The sequence below is a fragment of the Rattus norvegicus genome, chromosome 18, assembly GCF_021556685.1.
Source record: "Rattus norvegicus strain SHRSP/BbbUtx chromosome 18, alternate assembly SHRSP_T2T, whole genome shotgun sequence".
NCBI classification, from domain to species: Eukaryota; Metazoa; Chordata; class Mammalia; order Rodentia; family Muridae; genus Rattus; species Rattus norvegicus.
This window is the reverse complement of record NC_141551.1, coordinates 26,223,044-26,240,819: the sequence shown is the minus strand read 5'-3', so window position 1 is coordinate 26,240,819 and position 17,776 is coordinate 26,223,044. Positions and strand designations below refer to the sequence as shown.

General features: G+C 39.6%; 1 protein-coding gene across 48 annotated transcripts in view; it reads left to right on the top strand.

Moving 5' to 3' along the window:
* Fam13b (family with sequence similarity 13, member B) overlaps positions 1-17,776 on the top strand; it is an 86,684-nt gene that overhangs the window by 26,974 nt on the left and 41,934 nt on the right. For 27 of the 48 annotated variants that reach the window (NM_001106158.1, XM_087592513.1, XM_087592526.1 and 24 more), the window contains 6 exon segments: positions 240-405; positions 1,718-1,909; positions 2,327-2,539; positions 4,833-5,010; positions 5,301-5,442; positions 12,725-12,885. In NM_001106158.1, the coding sequence (NP_001099628.1) occupies positions 1,753-1,909; positions 2,327-2,539; positions 4,833-5,010; positions 5,301-5,442; positions 12,725-12,885 (851 nt within the window). In that variant the 5' untranslated portion in view covers positions 240-405; positions 1,718-1,752. 48 annotated transcript variants of the gene reach the window in all.

Sequence of the window (17,776 nt, the reverse complement as noted above, 5' to 3'; positions counted from 1 at the left end):
TTTGTTTTTAAGATTTTTGTTCACCTGTCTAGGAATGGTTGCTAGATCCTGAAATACCAGGTGTTTCCTGGGAGCTTATTGGCCAGTTTAGTCTACCTGAAACTGGTAAGCTTTGGACTCAGTGAGAGATTCTATTAAAAAAATAAGATGGGTTCTTATTCCTAAAAATAAGACTAGAGGACCACACACAAACACACATAAAGATATAAGAATTAAAACAGTTTTTCCTCTTTTTCTAGATTAACTGCTGAAGTACTGATCGAGTTCTGCGTTTCTTCAATGAGGAACTACAGGCTGATCTTCTGCCATAATCTCAAACAACCATAAATGACTGAAAGATGCTTGCTCAGTGAGGGTAGCTGGTGCAGAAGCCGTTTGTAAACTTAGGTGTTTAAGTACTCACAGGTAAGCTCTCTTCGTGGGAATGCTCTGTAAAGCCACAGAGACTTTAGAGTTTGCTGTTAGAGCTGCTACTAATTTTTCTTCCTTTTTTTCTGTCAATGATGCATGTAGTTAGCTGCTGTCTGATTAACTTTGGGTTGTATTAATTAGCTGATACAAAGTATATCAAAGAATAGATGTTCTTTTCCTAAGACTATGAGAATTCATGCTATTTTCTTGTTCCTAACTCAATTTCTACCATTCCTGAAAATTGGTTGGAGTGTCTCCTGGTCATGCTGTGGCGCCTTTGATCTAGTGAATACAGTTGATCCAATCTTAACTTTTTAAACTTTAGATAATCTTAAGATTCACCTTTGTTCTGAAGTATCAGTATTTGGAATTTTTTTTCTTTCTTTTAAAGATACCCTTTCTCCGTTTGTGTAAAGGGTGGATTTTTACTGGGATTAGTTTTTTTTGCACTACTTGTTATTCAATGCTTCAGATACTGGAGACAGTTCTATGAGGCGTTCTTTTCTTTTCTTTAATGATCTTTATCCTACAAAAGTAAGACAACCATTTCTTCTGGACTAGCTTGAGGGTCTGGAATTTTTCCTCACTAAAGTTGAAGTGTGGTGGTGCACACCTTTAATCCCAGCACTTGGGAGGCAGAGGCAGGTGAATCTCTGGGTTTGAGGTTAGCCTGGTCTACAAGTGGAGTCCAGGACAGCTGAGACTTGTTACGCAGAGAAACCCTGTCTCGAAAAACAACAACAATTGCTCTTGTTCCTATCAGGCCTTTGTTTATAAAAAATGATGGTTAGTGATAAATGTTACATGTGGTTGTGTCCTAGCAGTTGAAAGGCTGAGGCAGCAGGATTTGAGTTTAAGGCCAATCCTAAGCTTGAGATTTGTGAACTGAGGATTCATATAGCAGGATCACAGTTGGATTGGGTTTGGCTTCTTCTAAAAACGTCACTGCCACTGTGCTTTCAGAGTGAAGGTCTTGGGGCCACATTTGGCTCTTAAGTTGTCTTGGGATCTTAATGTTACTTTCCAAAAAGGTTTGGATGATTCGTTTGATGCTGTAAAGTGTTCAGACTTTACAGAACATTCAGACCAGATTCTGTAGTAAAGAAAACCTTAGGTAATTACACTGAGATGTATTTGTAGGCTGAATCATGGGCCTGATAATTGGGACATATTTAAACAGATGAGTGCACATTCAAGTGTAAAAGCAGTTTTTCTTTAATGTATTTATTCATATTGCCACTTGTTAATTATTATAGTCCTTTTTTTTTCCCTTTTTCTATTTTCTTTTTTGTCTTTCATTTGGCAGAAAAGACAGCTTTGATTTCTGGCTGCAAAAAAGCTATGAGGAAGAGCTCCTCCCCTTCCTTGAGTAACTGCAACTCCGATCTTGCTAGCAAAATATTTGGAATTCCACTTGATGAGCTGCAGCAGGGAGGACATCCAGACAATGAGGTTCCGTTCATAGTCCGCCACGTTGTGGACTATATTGAGGAACATGGTATACATTTCCTTATTTTGAGGGCTAGCTTTTGTTGTAATAAACACAATTTACCCCTTTTTGATTTTGGATTTAATTTTTTCTTAGAATGGATAGTGCAAAGCATGAAGAACAATTTAAACACTTAGAAATGATAAAAAAATATTTTTGCTTAAATTGATTTACCTAGAAATGGCAGTTGCCCAGCTGAGAACATTTTCAGCGGGGGTAATAGGAATCTTAAAATGAATGTAAAGGGTGGGATGAAATAGAATATTCCCTCAGAGATAGTATGTGCTAGGTGATCAATTTGTTTTTTAGTTAAATCTGGGGAGCCAAGAAAGGCTTTCCAAATGTGAGCGTTTTAACTTGAGAATGAATGAATGTGTGACTGGACAGTTGAAGGTGCAGCTTAATTCTTGCCTTGAACTAACGTAGGAGGTCTGGAGCAACAAGGGCTGTTTCAAGTCAATGGGAATGCTGAGACAGTGGAGTGGCTTCGGCAGAGATACGACAGTGGAGAAGAGGTGGATTTGGTTAAGGAAGCGGACGTCCCCTCAGCCATTAGTCTCCTTAGGTTTTTCCTGCAGGAGCTCCCCGAGCCCGTCATACCTGGCAGCTTGCATATTCACTTGCTGCAGCTTTCTCAAGGTAACACTTTGATTTCTATCAGTCATTTATTATGAGTTGTAGAGTCCTTACCTTTTAGAAATTTGATATGTGGTTAGTTTAATATATATATTTCAGAGATTAATGTTTTATTTCCTTGTTTGTCCTCTGGATATATAGTTTCAGGGAGTGGCAATTTCTTGCATCTTTGTAGTACTTATTAAAACATTTAGTATATATTTTTGCATATATGTTTGTGTTTATGTGTGAGGGTGCATATGTACCACTGTGTGTGTGTGAGCATCAGGGGACAGTCTTAGTGTTGTTCCTCAGCTTTCTACTTTTACATAGATTCTGGAGATCCAAACAGTCAAGGAATTGAACTTAGGGTTCCAGACTTTGTGGCAAGTGCATCTACACTCTGAGCTAGCGCTCCGTCCTAAGCTAAAGTTTCAGAGGTGTATATAAACAGATGGTAAATACAAAATACATGTATGGTTGTGACAGAAGGATAATGGGAGATATTAGGTATAATTATGTATGCGTGCGTGTGTGTGTGTGTGTGTGTGTGTGTGTGTGTGTGTGAGTGCAGGCTCCTGCAGAGTCCCTAGCCGGGTCAGATCCTCTGGTGTTAAGAAACTGAACTAAGTATCCCTGCTTGAGCAGCACACACCCAACTCTTTCTCTGGAAACTTGTCCCAGAGGTTAATGACTGCTATCACCTGTCTGCCTATGTCTCCTTGTTTGTGTTTGTTTTTTCTTTGGGTGTGGCAGGATCCCTGTGTAGTAGTCTTGGCTGTCCTAGAGCTCACTATGTAGCCTCTGGAGTGCTGGAATTAAAGGCATGCACCGCCACACCCAATTAAAATTTATTTTCCACTAATTGCAGGCATGATGTCTTAAAAACATTAAATTATTAAAATACTAAGTATAACAAAAATATTAAAACCTTGTGGACGTTTATGTCTATAGTCCCAGGCATGTTTCATTCAGTTGTGAGGTCAGAGTATTTGGGTGTACAGTTACTAATACCACAAAGTATAGGAAAGTCATGTGACTATACCCGTTCCTGATATGCTTTGAGGGAGTATGAGAGAGAGAGCGAGAGAGTGCGAGTGCGTGTGCGTGTGCGTGTGCTTGCAAGAGGTTGATGTCAGTTGTTGTCTTTAGTCATTCTCTCCTTATTTTTTGAGATAGGGTCTCTCCCTGAACATAGAGTTCTGAGTCAGTTAGACCTAGCCCCAGGGCTCCTCATAGCTCTGCCTCTCTGGTCTGTGTTTGGCTTCTTATGAGGTGGATGGTGGGGATCTGGGCTTAGGTGCTATGCAGTGCAGCAAGAAGTCACTGACTTAGCTCTCTCTCTAGCCCCTGTAAAACTGTTCACATGCCTGTTGCCTTATAGAAATGGCCAATATCATCATGACCATAGATAACCTTTTACCATTTTCCCCATGTGAGTTAATTTTAAAAAACAGGAAAAAAAAAATAAAAGTAATAAATTACTTTATTTTGAAGCACCTCTGAGAAATTAGACCATCATCCACTAAAAGGGGTTTCTAAAACTCTAGTTCCTGTTAGTAAAAACTCACTGATATAACAAATACAAGGCCTAGTAGCTTCTGTGTGCACTTGGTAAAAAAACAAACCAGAGCCAGGTATGGTGGTTTATGCCTGTAACCCCAGCACTGAGGCAGGAGGATTGCCTATGAGTTTTAGGCTAGCCTGGGCTAGTCAGTTTAGGTTATCAAGTGAGACTGTCTCAAAAACAAAACCAAAAATTTAGAGAAAACCAAGTGAGAAACAGAAAAACCTTCCAGTTTAGTTGGACCATATTACTTATGTTTAGTGATTCTTTTTTGAGTGCCAAGAGAGAAGAAAAACCTCTGTCACCCTGTCCATTTCTTATTTTCTTATTTATCCATGAAGAAAATTGTCTTTGATAGTTGCTCACTGACGGTTCCTTAGTAGTTTCTGTTGACTGAAGGTCAATGTATTTTGACTTCTCAGAGTTGGCATTTGTCTGGAAACCCAGGTGTAGTCATGTAGGAGACAGCATGGTGAAGGATTGGAGACTTGAGGCACACAAGTAGCAGGTGGGGAAGATAGCCTACAGTAACTGAGAGACTGAGTCCTTCTTCCCCACCTCCCCTTTAAACTCTTCTTTCACTTAATAAGAGGAAATGCAAAGCCCCTAAGGTGTTTGGCCTTTCCAGAGGAAGTGAAGAGGTTTGAATTGTTGTAGTAAAAAAAGATGTGGGTGGAGTAATGTGAACCTGGCAAAATATCTGAGCTTTACTTTTACTTCATTAAGGAAGCCTGTCATTATGTTTTATAGATTATAATAATGAAGATGAATTTGGAAGAAAGCTGAGGTTCCTCTTGCAACAGCTTCCACCTGTTAATTACAGTTTGTTAAAGTTTCTGTGTAGGTTTTTAGCCAATGTAGCATCACATCATGAAGAAATTTGGTCTGCAAATTCTTTGGCTGCTGTTTTTGGTCCAGATGTCTTCCAGTAAGTTATTTCACAACTTTTAAGTTTTTAAAAATTGGATCCATGGACTGGAATCATTGTCTTCCCAAGGATCATAGGCTGCTTGGTCAACCATTATTTTTTATAGTATATCTGATTAATTCTCAGAGCATTGCTGTGTTCAGGGTACAAATTAGGTTTTATGGATGGGAAAACTGAGGCACAGAATGATGACATAAATTGCTCAGTTTCATAAATGACTCACTGGTGGTTTTCTCATTTTACCTGTAATTAATTTAAGAACTCAGCTCAATTTAAGCTTTTATTCTTAGCATTTACACGGATGTGGAGGATATGAAAGAGCAAGAAATCGTGAGCAGGATAATGGCGGGACTTCTGGAAAATTATTATGAGTTTTTTGAGAATGAAGAGGAAGATTTTTCATCAAATGATTTGAGTTCAATTACTGAGCAGGTGAGCATACCTAATATTCTGTTTCCTAGAAAATATAACCCTATGCTCTTACTGGCTTGACATGAACTTACATAGAATTTATTTTCTAAACTAGAGGTGGTTCTGTGATTGTTTTGTAATTAATCCATGTGGCATATGATTTGATTTCATACCCTTACCCCTACTTTGTGATCTCAGTTTAGGTCCTAAGCAAAAGGAATTTATTATAGATTAATTTACAGTGCTGGGGATTTTACCTAGGGCTTTGAACATGCTAGGTAATCATTCTATCACTGAGATAAATGTTCAGATAGGGAAAAGTCTGAGAACATGGTAGAAATTGTTTTGTACTTTATTTTCCAGCCTCACTATTAACCTAGAAATTATTGATTTTGTGTAGCCCAGACTGCCCTTGAAATCTAGATAACTTCTTTTTCTTGAGTGTTGGGATTTCAGATATACCAACACTTGGCTAGTGGATAATTTTAAATTCTATGACTTTAATAAATTATTCAAATCCATGAGTTATGTATTGATTTTTAGATTGTTTTACTTTTGGTTTTTATTGTTGTGTGAGGACAGTGTCTTAATTTAGCCCAGACTGGCCTTGACCTCAGTAGGTAGCCTAGGCTAATCTTAAGTTGCACTAGCTTTTCCAGTGCTGGGATTAGCTTCCATGCCTCTTGTAGCTCAGGCTGGCTTCAGACTTGCTGTGTAGACAGAAATGACCTTGAGCTTCTGCTCCTTCTGCCTCCCTGGTAGGATTTTAGGCATTCACTACCACACTTGGTTTTATGAAGAACTGTTTACAGTCTGCCTGAGTTATATCCTTAGTTCCTACATTTTAACGTTTTTCTTTTTCCTTTATGAATTAAGAATTTTAGAGTGAATAATTGCAATTTTTTATAGTTTATAAAACCATTAATAATCGAGACTCCTGAGGTTTAGAATTTGTGAGTTAGAGATCTGCTGTCACAGGCCTTTTTTTTTTGAGACAGTCTCATTGTATATTTGAGACAGTCTCATTGTATATCTGAGACAGTCTCATTGTATATCTCTGGCTGACCCAAGACTTAACTACAGACCACAGACTCACCTCTACCTCACAGATCTGTTTTCCTCCCTCCGCGGCCTGGGTGCTGGGGATAAAGGCATGAGCCACCACACCACACCCCGCTAGCTTATTGATGTCGGCCTCCTCTAGCACACAGTGTGGTCTTGACCTGCTTGTGTAGCATAGATTGGCCTTGAATTACTGATGCCCTTAGCTCAGGTTTCCGAGTGCTGGGATTATTGGCATGTGTTTCCACACTTAGCTTCGGGCGATTGTTGCTTGAGGATAAATATCAAGAGGACAGGTCAGTAGCTGTCATAAAGGTTTTGTTTTGTGACCGGGTCTCATGCAATCTAAAGCTGACCTGGAATTCCTTACATAGCCAAGGCTTGCCTTGGGCGTCCAGTTCTGTGGCTTCCCCTTCCGGTGTTGCCATTACAGGCATGCCCCACTATTGCCTGGCTGATACTTACACTTTAATGTCTTTTTTTTTTTTTGGTTCTTTTTTTCGGAGCTGGGGACCGATCCCAGGGCCTTGCGCTTCCTAGGTAAGCGCTCTACCACTGAGCTAAATCCCCAGCCCCTACACTTTAATGTCTTGATAGTTATAAGTCTGTCTGTTGAGGAATTCTGTATGTCACCCTTCTTTAAGTTATATTTTAATCCCATAGTTCTTTTAGAATTAAGATTAATAGCTATTTAAAATAAAATAGCAGTATGTGTGTTTATATCATTGATTTTTCTGCTTTCAAGATTTTTGACTTGCTAGAAAATGGTGACGACAACTTTATTCATAGATGCCTAAAGTTTACAGTGTACGCCTTGGTTGTGCTTTATATTGTGATGTGATTTTGTTTTTTTTTTTTTTTGTCCTTTAATTTTCTTACTTGTGTCGAATTATATGTCTCTATGTTTATGTCATTATTTTTATATTTTTTCAAGCATTAGAAAAATTGATTTTAAAATATATTGTGCTTTACAAAGGATGATACTTAAGACTGAGAAGAAATGTGGAAATTCTGTTTGCCCATGGATGGAAAAAGATATTAGTGAGGCTGTTGTGGTTGTACATGCCTTTGATCCCAGCACTCAGGAGGATCTCTAAGTTTGAGAGCAGGCTGGTCTGCAGAGCAAGTTCCAGGACAGCCAGGACTCCACAGAGAAACCCAATCTTGGAAAAAAAAAAAAAAAAGGAAAAGATCATAGTATATTGAGCAAAATATCTCCAAGAAAGAGGGTGGCGAGGTGGGTTTTGAAGTAGGGATATATGCTTAATTATCAGTTGCTAATTACTGGGGTCTCTTTTTCTAAAAAAAATACTTAATTTTATGTTTACGTGAATGGTTGTCTATACACCATGTGCATGCCTGATGCCCTCACAGGCTAGAAAAGGGTGTTGGATCTTGTGCAACTGGAGGTATATATACTGGGAATTGAACTTGGGATACTGGAAGAGCAGCCAGTGCTTTTAGCCATTGAGCCATCTCTCCAGTTCCTAGGGTATATTTTTTTACTCATTAAAAAATAAACTTAAAAAAAAACAAACTTGTTTTTTATAAGTTGTTTTTTTTTTTTTTTTTTTTTTTTCTTTTCTTGGAGCTGGGGACCGAACCCAGGGCCTTGCGCTTGCTAGGCAAGCGCTCTACCACTGAGCTAAATCCCCAACCCCCAAACTTGTTTTTTTAAGCAGTTTTGATTTGTTAGTAGAATTGATAAGGTATTTGAGTAAAGTAAGATAGTCTCACACTCTGAGCAGTTGTGTTTTAATTGCTTTACCAAATACCTCTTAAGTCTTGTTTGCATATTTTAAGATACCTGTAAGTATGACTGTCTGGCAGTGCTTTGCTTTTTATTTTAATTTTGATATCTGAAGAAGCCAAGTTTATTCGTTACTGTTTCGTTGAGTTTCGTTCCACTGACCCAGGTATTTAGTTGTTAAACTCTCCTGAAGGTAGTAGGTGGTCTTATTCATTATATGTGTTGAAGTGATGAATAGGGAATGCTTGAGAAATGATGAAGTCAGGTGGACTTTGAGTGGGCTCTGTGAATGGTGAGAATCCAGTGAGGAGGTCTTCTGAAGATGGGAGTGATGACTCTGTTTCTTTAAGCGCGTGAGAAGGCCCTAGAGAAGGGAGTTACAGCAGTCAAAGAAAGAAGAGATGTAAGTGTGGGGGAAGGTTTTCCTGAAGGGAAGTCGAGACAGCTGCACAGGGCAAGTTCAAGTTTACTTACAAATAAAGAATTGTTGAGCAGAAGGCCAAGTGGACAAAGGAAAGATGAAGAACCTTCAAGGATTAATTTGGAATGAGAGGACATTTTACAGTATTCTTCGTGTCCTCTCTTGCTCTAAGTAATTGAATCGGTTATTACTGGAGGAAGTTCCATGGATGGAACTAGGAACTGGAATTGAGAAACTCCTACAGGTTGTATTTTTAGTTGAATGTAATAATGCTGATGAAATACTGTCAGTCATGTAAGGTTTATGGACTTGAATATGACACATGCAGCATGAGGTAACAGGAGGTTTTCATAGTTCCCCAGAGCTGTTGGCTAGTGAAACAACGACTTTATAAATAATTCTTATTTTTTTAATTTTTGAGATTGTGTGGTATATGCATATTTGTAGGCTAGAGGACAACATGGGTATCTTCCTCTGTTAGGAGATGGAGGTCTCACTGAATTAGGTGCTCATAGATTGTTCTAGATCAGCTGGTCTGTGTGTCCTGGCATCTTCCTGACTGTGTCCCTGGTACTAAATTTACAGGTATACATGACCATGTCTGACTTTTCTATGGCATCTGTGGATCCAGATGGAGGTCCTAATGCTGGTGTGGTGTGTGTGGTGTGGTGTGGTGTGTGGTGGTGTGGTGGTGTGTGTGGTGTGTGGTGTGTGTGGTGTGTGTGGTGTGGTGTGTGGTGGTGTGTGTGGTGTGTGGTGGTGTGGTGTGTGTGGTGTGTGGTATGTGTGGTGTGGTGTGTGTGTGGTGTGGTGTGTGGTGTGGTGTGGTGTGGTGTGTGGTGTGTGTGGTGTGGTGTGTGGTGTGTGTGGTGTGTGGTGTGGTGTGTGTGGTGTGGTATGTGGTGTGTGGTGTGTGGTGTGTGATGGTATGGTGTGTTGTGTTGTGTGTGGTGTGTGTGGTGTGGTGTGGTGTGTGGTGTGTGTGGTGTAGTGTGTGGTGTGGTGTGTGGTGTGGTGTGTGTGTGGTATGTGGTGTGGTGTGTGGTGGTGTGGTGTGTGGTGTGGTGTGTGGTGGTGTGGTGTGTGGTGTTGTGGTGTGTGGTGTGTGTGTGGTGTGGTGTGGTGTGTGGTGTGGTTTGGTGTGCTCCCTGAGCCAACTGAGGAATCCAACTTACCTTAGCTGTGTGTATGTTTGTTTGTTTGTTTGAGATGCATATATGTTTGTATGTACATGGGACATGCATGTACATGTATATTGCCTGCATGTGGAGGCTGAAGGTTAGCATTGATGTCTTCCTTGATTACTTTTTACTTTGTTTATTGTGGTAGGGTCTCTCGTCATACTGAGACTTTACTGACTTGGGCCAGTCTAGCTTGCTTTGGGAACCCTGTCTCTGCATCTTGAACACTGGGATTACAGGCAGGCCATCATTCTTACCTGGCTTTGTATATGTATGGCTCTGGGATTCTGAACTCTAACCTCACACTTGAATGTTACGCACTCTACCCTCTGAGCCATCTCTACCCTCTGAGCCATCTCCTTAGTCCCCATCATGATTTATAAAAATGATACACGTTAAAATAGTACCTTTTAACTAAAAATAGGTGGACTGGATTAGTATTTATTCTGTTTAAATAAAAATGAGTTCTATAAATCTATTGTATGTGGGTGATCCAGGCGGGTGTCATGGTTCCTTGTGGAGGTTGGAGGACACTTTGGGGAAGTTGTTTTTTCCTTGCTGTATAGGTTCTGAGGAGCAATGTTGAGGACATCTAGTGAGGCTTGATGGCAAGAGCCTTTATCTGCTGAGCTATCTTTCCAGCTCACTGCCCCCTTTGAAGTTTTTTTCATCATTGTTTTATGGAGTAGATGAGGCATTACATTTATAAGCACAACAAATTAAATGGAGTCTGTCATGTATTTACAGATTGAAGCCATTGACTTTGGTTGTTGTTTTAAGATACCATAGGTTATACCCCAGTCTTGGGTATGCCAGGCAGGCAGTGTATCACTGAGCTGTATCCTCCAGCCATTGACTGTTGTTGAGCTTTCATCTGACAGATACCAGTTACTGTTGAGAAGCTCCCACTTGGGTTTATGTATTTGTTTAGGCAGTCATGTTGATAAGACTGGGTCATGGATGTAGTGTTTGATAATTCTAGGAGACACAGTCTCAAAGCAAATTTTCTGTCCCTCTCTGGCTTTTACAATCTCCATGCCTTCTTTGTCAATGGTCCTTTAGGTGCAGGAGTTCTTGTTTATTAACAGTCTATATATCAGTTAGGGTTGGCACCCACAATCAGCTCGTTCTCTGTGTTTTGATCAGTTGTGGTTGTCTGGCTAGTTTGACTGGGCTATGTGCTACTATTTTAGTGACTAGAATTAGCTTATAAAAGCTATTAGGGTCTTGCTGAGAAGCTCACATTGACCTGAAAGTCAATGTAGAGCCCAGGCAGGCTTGAACTGTTATAGGATTGTGCCACCACATCCAACTGCTTCCTTTAGACAACCTTAAAATATATTTCACTTGAAATGGTTTATTAACCTTTCTTTAGTGTTAGTGGTCTTTGTTACTTGTTTTTGTTAATGATTACTTAGTAGAGTTGGTTTGATGATGGAGACATTTTATATATCCTATTAGAAAAATATAATTACAACTTTGCTTAATAGTTAAAATGTGGCGCTGGAGAAATGTGGTCAGAACACTGACTGCTCTTCCAGGGGTCCTGAGTTCAATTCCCAGCACCCACATGGCAGCTCAACAACTGTCTGTAACTCCAGTATTTGCTACCCTTATACAGATATACATGTAGGCAAGACAGCAGTGCACATAAAATAAAAGTAAATTACTTAAGAAATAGTTAAGATGTAAGTTCCTTGTTTCAGGATTTTATTTTGTTTTACTTTTTTGGGGACAATAATGGAGACTGAACCCAGTATCTTGTAAGTGCTAGGCAAGTGTTCTACCACAGAGCTACGTCACTAGTTAGGGTCCCATTTCTTCATGAAAAAAAATTAATTAGATGTTAACTGACACTTTCTGAAACATAGCTAACGCCTAAAGCATTTCACTCCTCTTTTCTCCTTGGTAGGGTTTCACTGTGTGTCTCTGGTTTGCCTAGAATATTGTGTGCAGACCAGGCTGGCCTGGAACTTAGAGATCTACCTGCCTCTGCCTCCTGAGTGCTGTGACTAAAGACAAGTGCCACCTCAGCTTAAGTCAACACTTTAATAATACTCTTATCCCCCCCCCCCCCCCAAATGTATCCTGAGCTGGCCTTGCTGTGTGGGATGACCTTGAACTTTTAATAATTCTGCCTCTGTCTCCCAGTTACTGGGTTTACACATATGTTCCACCCAAGTCAATATCTTTGTGCTCTCTTTTTTATACTTAATATTAAATGGCCTGTATAATATACCTAGAAGGTGGAGAAAGGAATTCGATATCTTTCATATTAAATTTAGGAAAGTAGTTTGAAAATGAAGCTTTAAAATTTCTTGAGCCAGGTCTTAATGTATAGTCCTGGCCAATTAGAACTTGCATTGATTCTCCTGCCCTCACCTCCCTAGTGTTGGAATTGCCTGTGCACCATGCCCAGCAAGAATGACATTCTTACTGTTACATGCAAGTTTTTTTTTTTTTAATTTTTTTTTTTCGGAGCTGGGGACCGAACCCAGGGCCTTGCGCTTCCTAGGCAAGCGCTCTACCACTGAGCTAAATCCCCAACCCCCAAGTTTTTTTTTTTAAGATTATAACATTATTCATATTTGTGTTGCATCAAAATGCTGTTTGACATAAACAAAATTAAAATTAAAAAGTTATATTTGTCTTGTTTTTATACTTGCTTATTTTTATTGTTTTGTAGTGTTGGTGATTGAACCTGGGCCCTTGAGCATGTTAGATAAATGTTTTCCTTGTTGTATAATTTTATTTTATTTTGGCATTTTATAGGAGAGATTGGATTAGGAAATTTAAAAATGAGTAGCTTGCCTTTATACTATTTTTTTTTAGAATAGTGTATTTAGGTAAGCTTTATTGAATTTCATCCTGAAATTCCTCTGTATGTAGGTTAATGAACTTTCTGAGGAAGAAGAAGAAGATGAGAAGCTGGACCATGTAGAAGAACTTCCAGAAGAAGGTGTAGAGAAGTCAGCTGGCGTGCCCGAGGTGCTGCAGTCACGGATGGCTGAAAACACCCAGGAGTCAGACAGTGTGATAGCAACAGCAAGGTACAGACTTCAGTGGAGCCAGCGTTCACTGCAGACTCAAGCAAGCACCAACAGATGCGCTTGTGAAGCTGAGCTGGGGGTACAGCTAGTGTGGGGGAGTTTGCTTAGCATGTGCAGGGCCCTGGGTGCTGGAAAGAGGAAAGAAAAGGAAATCCTTTTGGCTGGACATGTGGCATGTCCCTGTAATCCCAGCCTTGGGGAGGCAGAGGTGAGAGGATCTCTTTCAACAGGAGGCCAGGCCATGCAGGCTGTACACAGTAAGACCCTTTCTCAGAAAAAGACATTCGAGTGTAAAAAAGAGCAAAAAGAAAACTAAAATCCATTAAGGAGCTTTTATTTGCTGCAGTCCCACTTCAGAAATAAAGACTTGTGTATACTTTTCTTAAAATTTGTTTTCATATTACCTAGTTAGTTGGGTTGGGTGAGATTTTATAACCTTTGAAGTAGAATTTCTATGTTGTGACAGACCATGACCTTTTCAAAGAAACCATGTAATTGGGCTCATGGTTTGATGGAGTGAGAGCCCCTGATGACAATAAGGCCACACTTTCGTGTTCTTCTCAAACAGTTTCACCAGTTGGGGACCAAGTATTTAAACATAAGAGCCTATGGGGACTATTTCCTTCCAAATTACCACATTGACTTTTAAAATATATTTTGTTTTAAATTCTGTGATATGTGGGAGTATGTATACATGAGTGCAGTGTTCATAGAGGACAGATGGGTAATATGACTGTGCTCATTCTGGGTATAGCAGAATTCCTCAAATGTGCTAAGACATGTTCTCTCCTTGAGCCTTTGCAGTTTCTTTTTATTTAGATATATAATCCTCTAGATATTTGCTTATTTCTTTCAAACTCTTTGTAAATGTTACTTTTCAGTATTGACTATTTTTTTAAAATTCTTTTCTATTTTGTTTATAATGGTTGTGGCCATGTAATTGCTATATTTTGGATCTTAAATGCCCATCTGAGTTCTTTGTTAAAGTTATATTCTCCAGGGTAGTGGTATTGGGAAGTGACTAAACCTTCAAGAGGTAAGATGTAGTGGTTGGTTAGGTCATTAAGAGCCCCGAATGGTATTTTGGGGTCCCTTTCTCCCTCTTTGCTTCTTGGCCATAAGGTTAATGGTCTTTGTAGATTACCATTGTCTTCCAGTACTGGCACGCACAACACGATTAACAGACTTTTGATTACTTATAAGTGTCACATGCATGTGTGCATAACTTTGTGCAGTTTTGTTCAGCCATGAACCACTCACTGAACCTAGATCTGCTTATGCTAAACTAGCTAAAATCTTAACCATCTGCCTGTTTTTTCCCATTCTCCTGCAGTGTTGGGGTTATAGATGCATATCATGCAACTTTTGCATGTGTACTGCAATCTCAGCTCTTCATTTTTGCACAGCAAGTATTTTACCCAGTGAGCATCTTCCCTACTCTACTTTTATACTGATATTTATAGCACTAAGTTGCCCATCAAAATGCTGAATTTGGTGTGGTGTACAAACTTTAGTTTTCCAATGTGGATGTATTTTTTTATCTACCTGATGTAAATGTTGTCTGGAGGCTTTCTGTTAACTTGGGCCTAGTCCTGGAAGCTCCAGCTTCTGTCCAGTCTAATTAGGCTTACCATGTTTCCAGCCTCTGAGACTTACTGCTGAGTAGGCTCGCTGTTCTTGTTCTGAGCTCTGACTGGCTCTTCAGTTCAGTTCAAATTCCTCTCAGACTGACTGGCCCAGTTTGACTTCTCTCTCTGCTTCTCTGGAGTCTCTTTGCCTGATCTTGTAGGAACTCTGTTGGTCCGTTCTGCTCTTCTGGCTCCGGCTCACTCTCCGGCTCACTCTGTCTTCATCTGTATCTAGCTTGTTCTCTCTCTGCGGCCTGTTTTTGTGCAGCTGTCCCAGTAAAGATGCCTCCTTTCTGTACTGCCTGTCAAGTAGCTTCCCTTTTCTCCTCTTGTGAGAGTTGGGCTTATTGTATTCTGTATTGTATGTCTTTCTCTGATTTATCCCTTTGTCTGCTACTCAATTAGAAGTCAAACATGGGTGCTTCTTTCTATAACCTAACTTTACCTTCATTGTTTGGGATCAAAGGTGTGTACTAAGGGTTTATCTGTATTCTAGCCAGAGGGGTTAAAGGTGTGTGGTAAAGCTGACACTATCTGGTAAGAATTACATTCGAGAAGTCCAGTCCATTTGTATTTGGCAACCTTGGAGAAAGTATTCTACTGTATCCTATCTTGGTACCCAAATCGCTTTCTATCATAACTTGAATTTATCAACCTAAAAATAATTTTAGACCTTAAAACATTTTCTTAAATCCTGAATAACTTAAGCTTAATTGTGAGACTATAGCTGTCTAGTCTTCAGCCTCATCAGAGACCTGAGAAGGATAAATATTTCAGTAAACAGAAAATGTAAAGCAAGCAGCTTCCAATACTGTAGAAATGACAGAGACCGCTGGCCATCAGGACAGCGACCAGAGAATCCCCTGCAGTGTTGGAGCATCTGTCTTCTTGGCCTACTGGCCCAGAATGTCTGACAGAATTCTGTGCAACAGGAATTACACGAAGGACTTATATACCTTATCCTGGCAGAGTTCAACGTTCGACTTTCTTTTGTGTCCTGCTTGTCCACCGCTCAGGCAGCCAACTGTCAGCAGTTGAAGCAAGGGCAGGGCAGGTTCTTGAGCAGTGGCCGTTTGCCACAATTGAAGCAGACTCCATAAGGAGGTTCTTCAGTGCTCATTATCTTCTTTGCAGTAGAATGGGGAGGTGACATGTCTCACTGTCAAAACAGTCTTAAATTAGTAAGACATCTTTAAGTGCCACATTATGAAGACCACCTATCTCAGTATATTGAATAGGCCAATGGTGCTTGTCTCTAGATATTTACATCTGATTAACTTAGAAGACATCTAAGCCTAGCTTAGCCTAGCTGAGCCTAACTGAGCCTAGCAACCATACATTTGGTTGACTATTAACTTGCATTTCTTTTTTTCAGAGCTGGGGACCGAACCCAGGGCCTTGCACTTCCTAGGCAAGCACTCTACCACTGAGCTAAATCCCCAACCCCTTAACTTGCATTTCTTAATTATCCTAAACAATTTGTAATGGTAGCTTTCAAATGAACTAGAACAGGTGTTTGCTGTTTGCACAGAACCTGTAGTGGAGAGGCATGAGGCAGTTTTGCCCAGTGGTATTGTTACTAGAGCCTAGGTGGGTTTGTTATTGTGGGGCCCCATCAGCATCTTGGAAACCATTTGGGCAGTTTATATTATTTTTTGTGAAGCATTTTCTGCCCCTTAAGATGTTTCTTTTGTCCAGTGGTCTCCAGAGCCAGTTGTATGCTTTTATTCTCCTAGGAAGATAAAAACCCTGCTCCAACCCTCATTTGGGGGTGGGGTGGGGTTCCTTTATATCTTTCCTCAAACAAAATGTTTTTTGGCAATAGAGAATATCTTTCAATTGATATTAAAAAATATTCTTTTGAATATTTGAAACCAAATATACCTTTGTGGATAAATATACCTATTTCCATATATTTTATATATATATACACATACATACATACATATATACACATACATATATATATATATATTTATAGGTTTAATTGTATGTATTTTCAGATCACAAAGGACATTCACTTTGAATTTCAGCTTGTTTTTTGCAAGCAGCTTTTAAATTTCAATCATTGTAATTCTTACATGCCTGTCTCTGCCTCCCAAGTATTGGAATCAAAGGTGTGTACCTCCCAAGTGCCGGGGTCAAAGGTGTGAGCTGTCATCATCCTATCCACCGTTAACTCTAGCATTTAAAAAGCAACTAATTTATAGAGATCTGCCTGTCTCTGCTAGGATTAAAGGTATGGGCTACTTGCCTTCTCAAATATTTTATCTTAGCTCCAAATCATTCTAGTTCTTAGAGATCTATAAAACAAGTCTGAATTGTGTTAACCCTGTGAATTTACTTAAGATATTTTAAATCTTTTTTTAAAAAATACCAATCAATAAGAATATCCTTTTTATTGAAGAAGAAAACTCAAAAACTGATGTCCAAGATAGTGCAGGCCATGTGGCAGTCCACAGTCCAGTAGTCTAACGTGGGATTAAGACAGGTCATTTAAAAAAGTCCAGGACTTTCATGCCAGTAAGGCAAGTATGACTTTGGCAGATTAATTTTAATGGTAGGGCGGTTGGTACCTTTTCAAAGGCCAACACACCTGCTGTGTCCTGCTTATGGACAACCTGGACAGTCTGAATGTTCTAAATACCTTTTACTATTTTTCTCACAAGCATTCTTTTATGGTTTGTTTACGAGATTGGAGGAATGTTACTTTTGTGTTTTCCATTGCAACAAATCACTTCCTATAAATTCATGGCTCTGTTGGCCACATGTTACTTGAATTTTCCTATTTGTCCTTCTGGCCCTAAATACTTGACCTATCTTGCATTTTGATTCACTTGAGATAAAGTTCTAATCCCTAGAATATGAATATTTACCTCAAATATTTTTTACCACAGTTCTTTTTCTGCTTTCCTCCTGCAGGAAACTCCTGTTCTCTTGCTCAGTCACCAGGACCGAGCCCTTTTGTTCTCCTCCTTCCTGTACTCCTTGCCTCTCAAGCAGTTCCTCTTTCACCGGCAATTTTTCCAGTTGCAAAGCCAACTTTGCAACTTTTTAAGAAACGAGAGAGCAGACAATGGACTTGGCCCTCCACTATTAATCAGTAATCAAACTGCCCCATAACTGGATCATATGGAGGTATCTTCTTAATTGAGGTTTCCACCTTGCGTCAAGTTGACACAGACTAACCAGCACATATATTTATATATTTTTATAAGATAAAGCAATGGAGAGCAAACCAGTGTCCTCTGCATCAGCTCCTA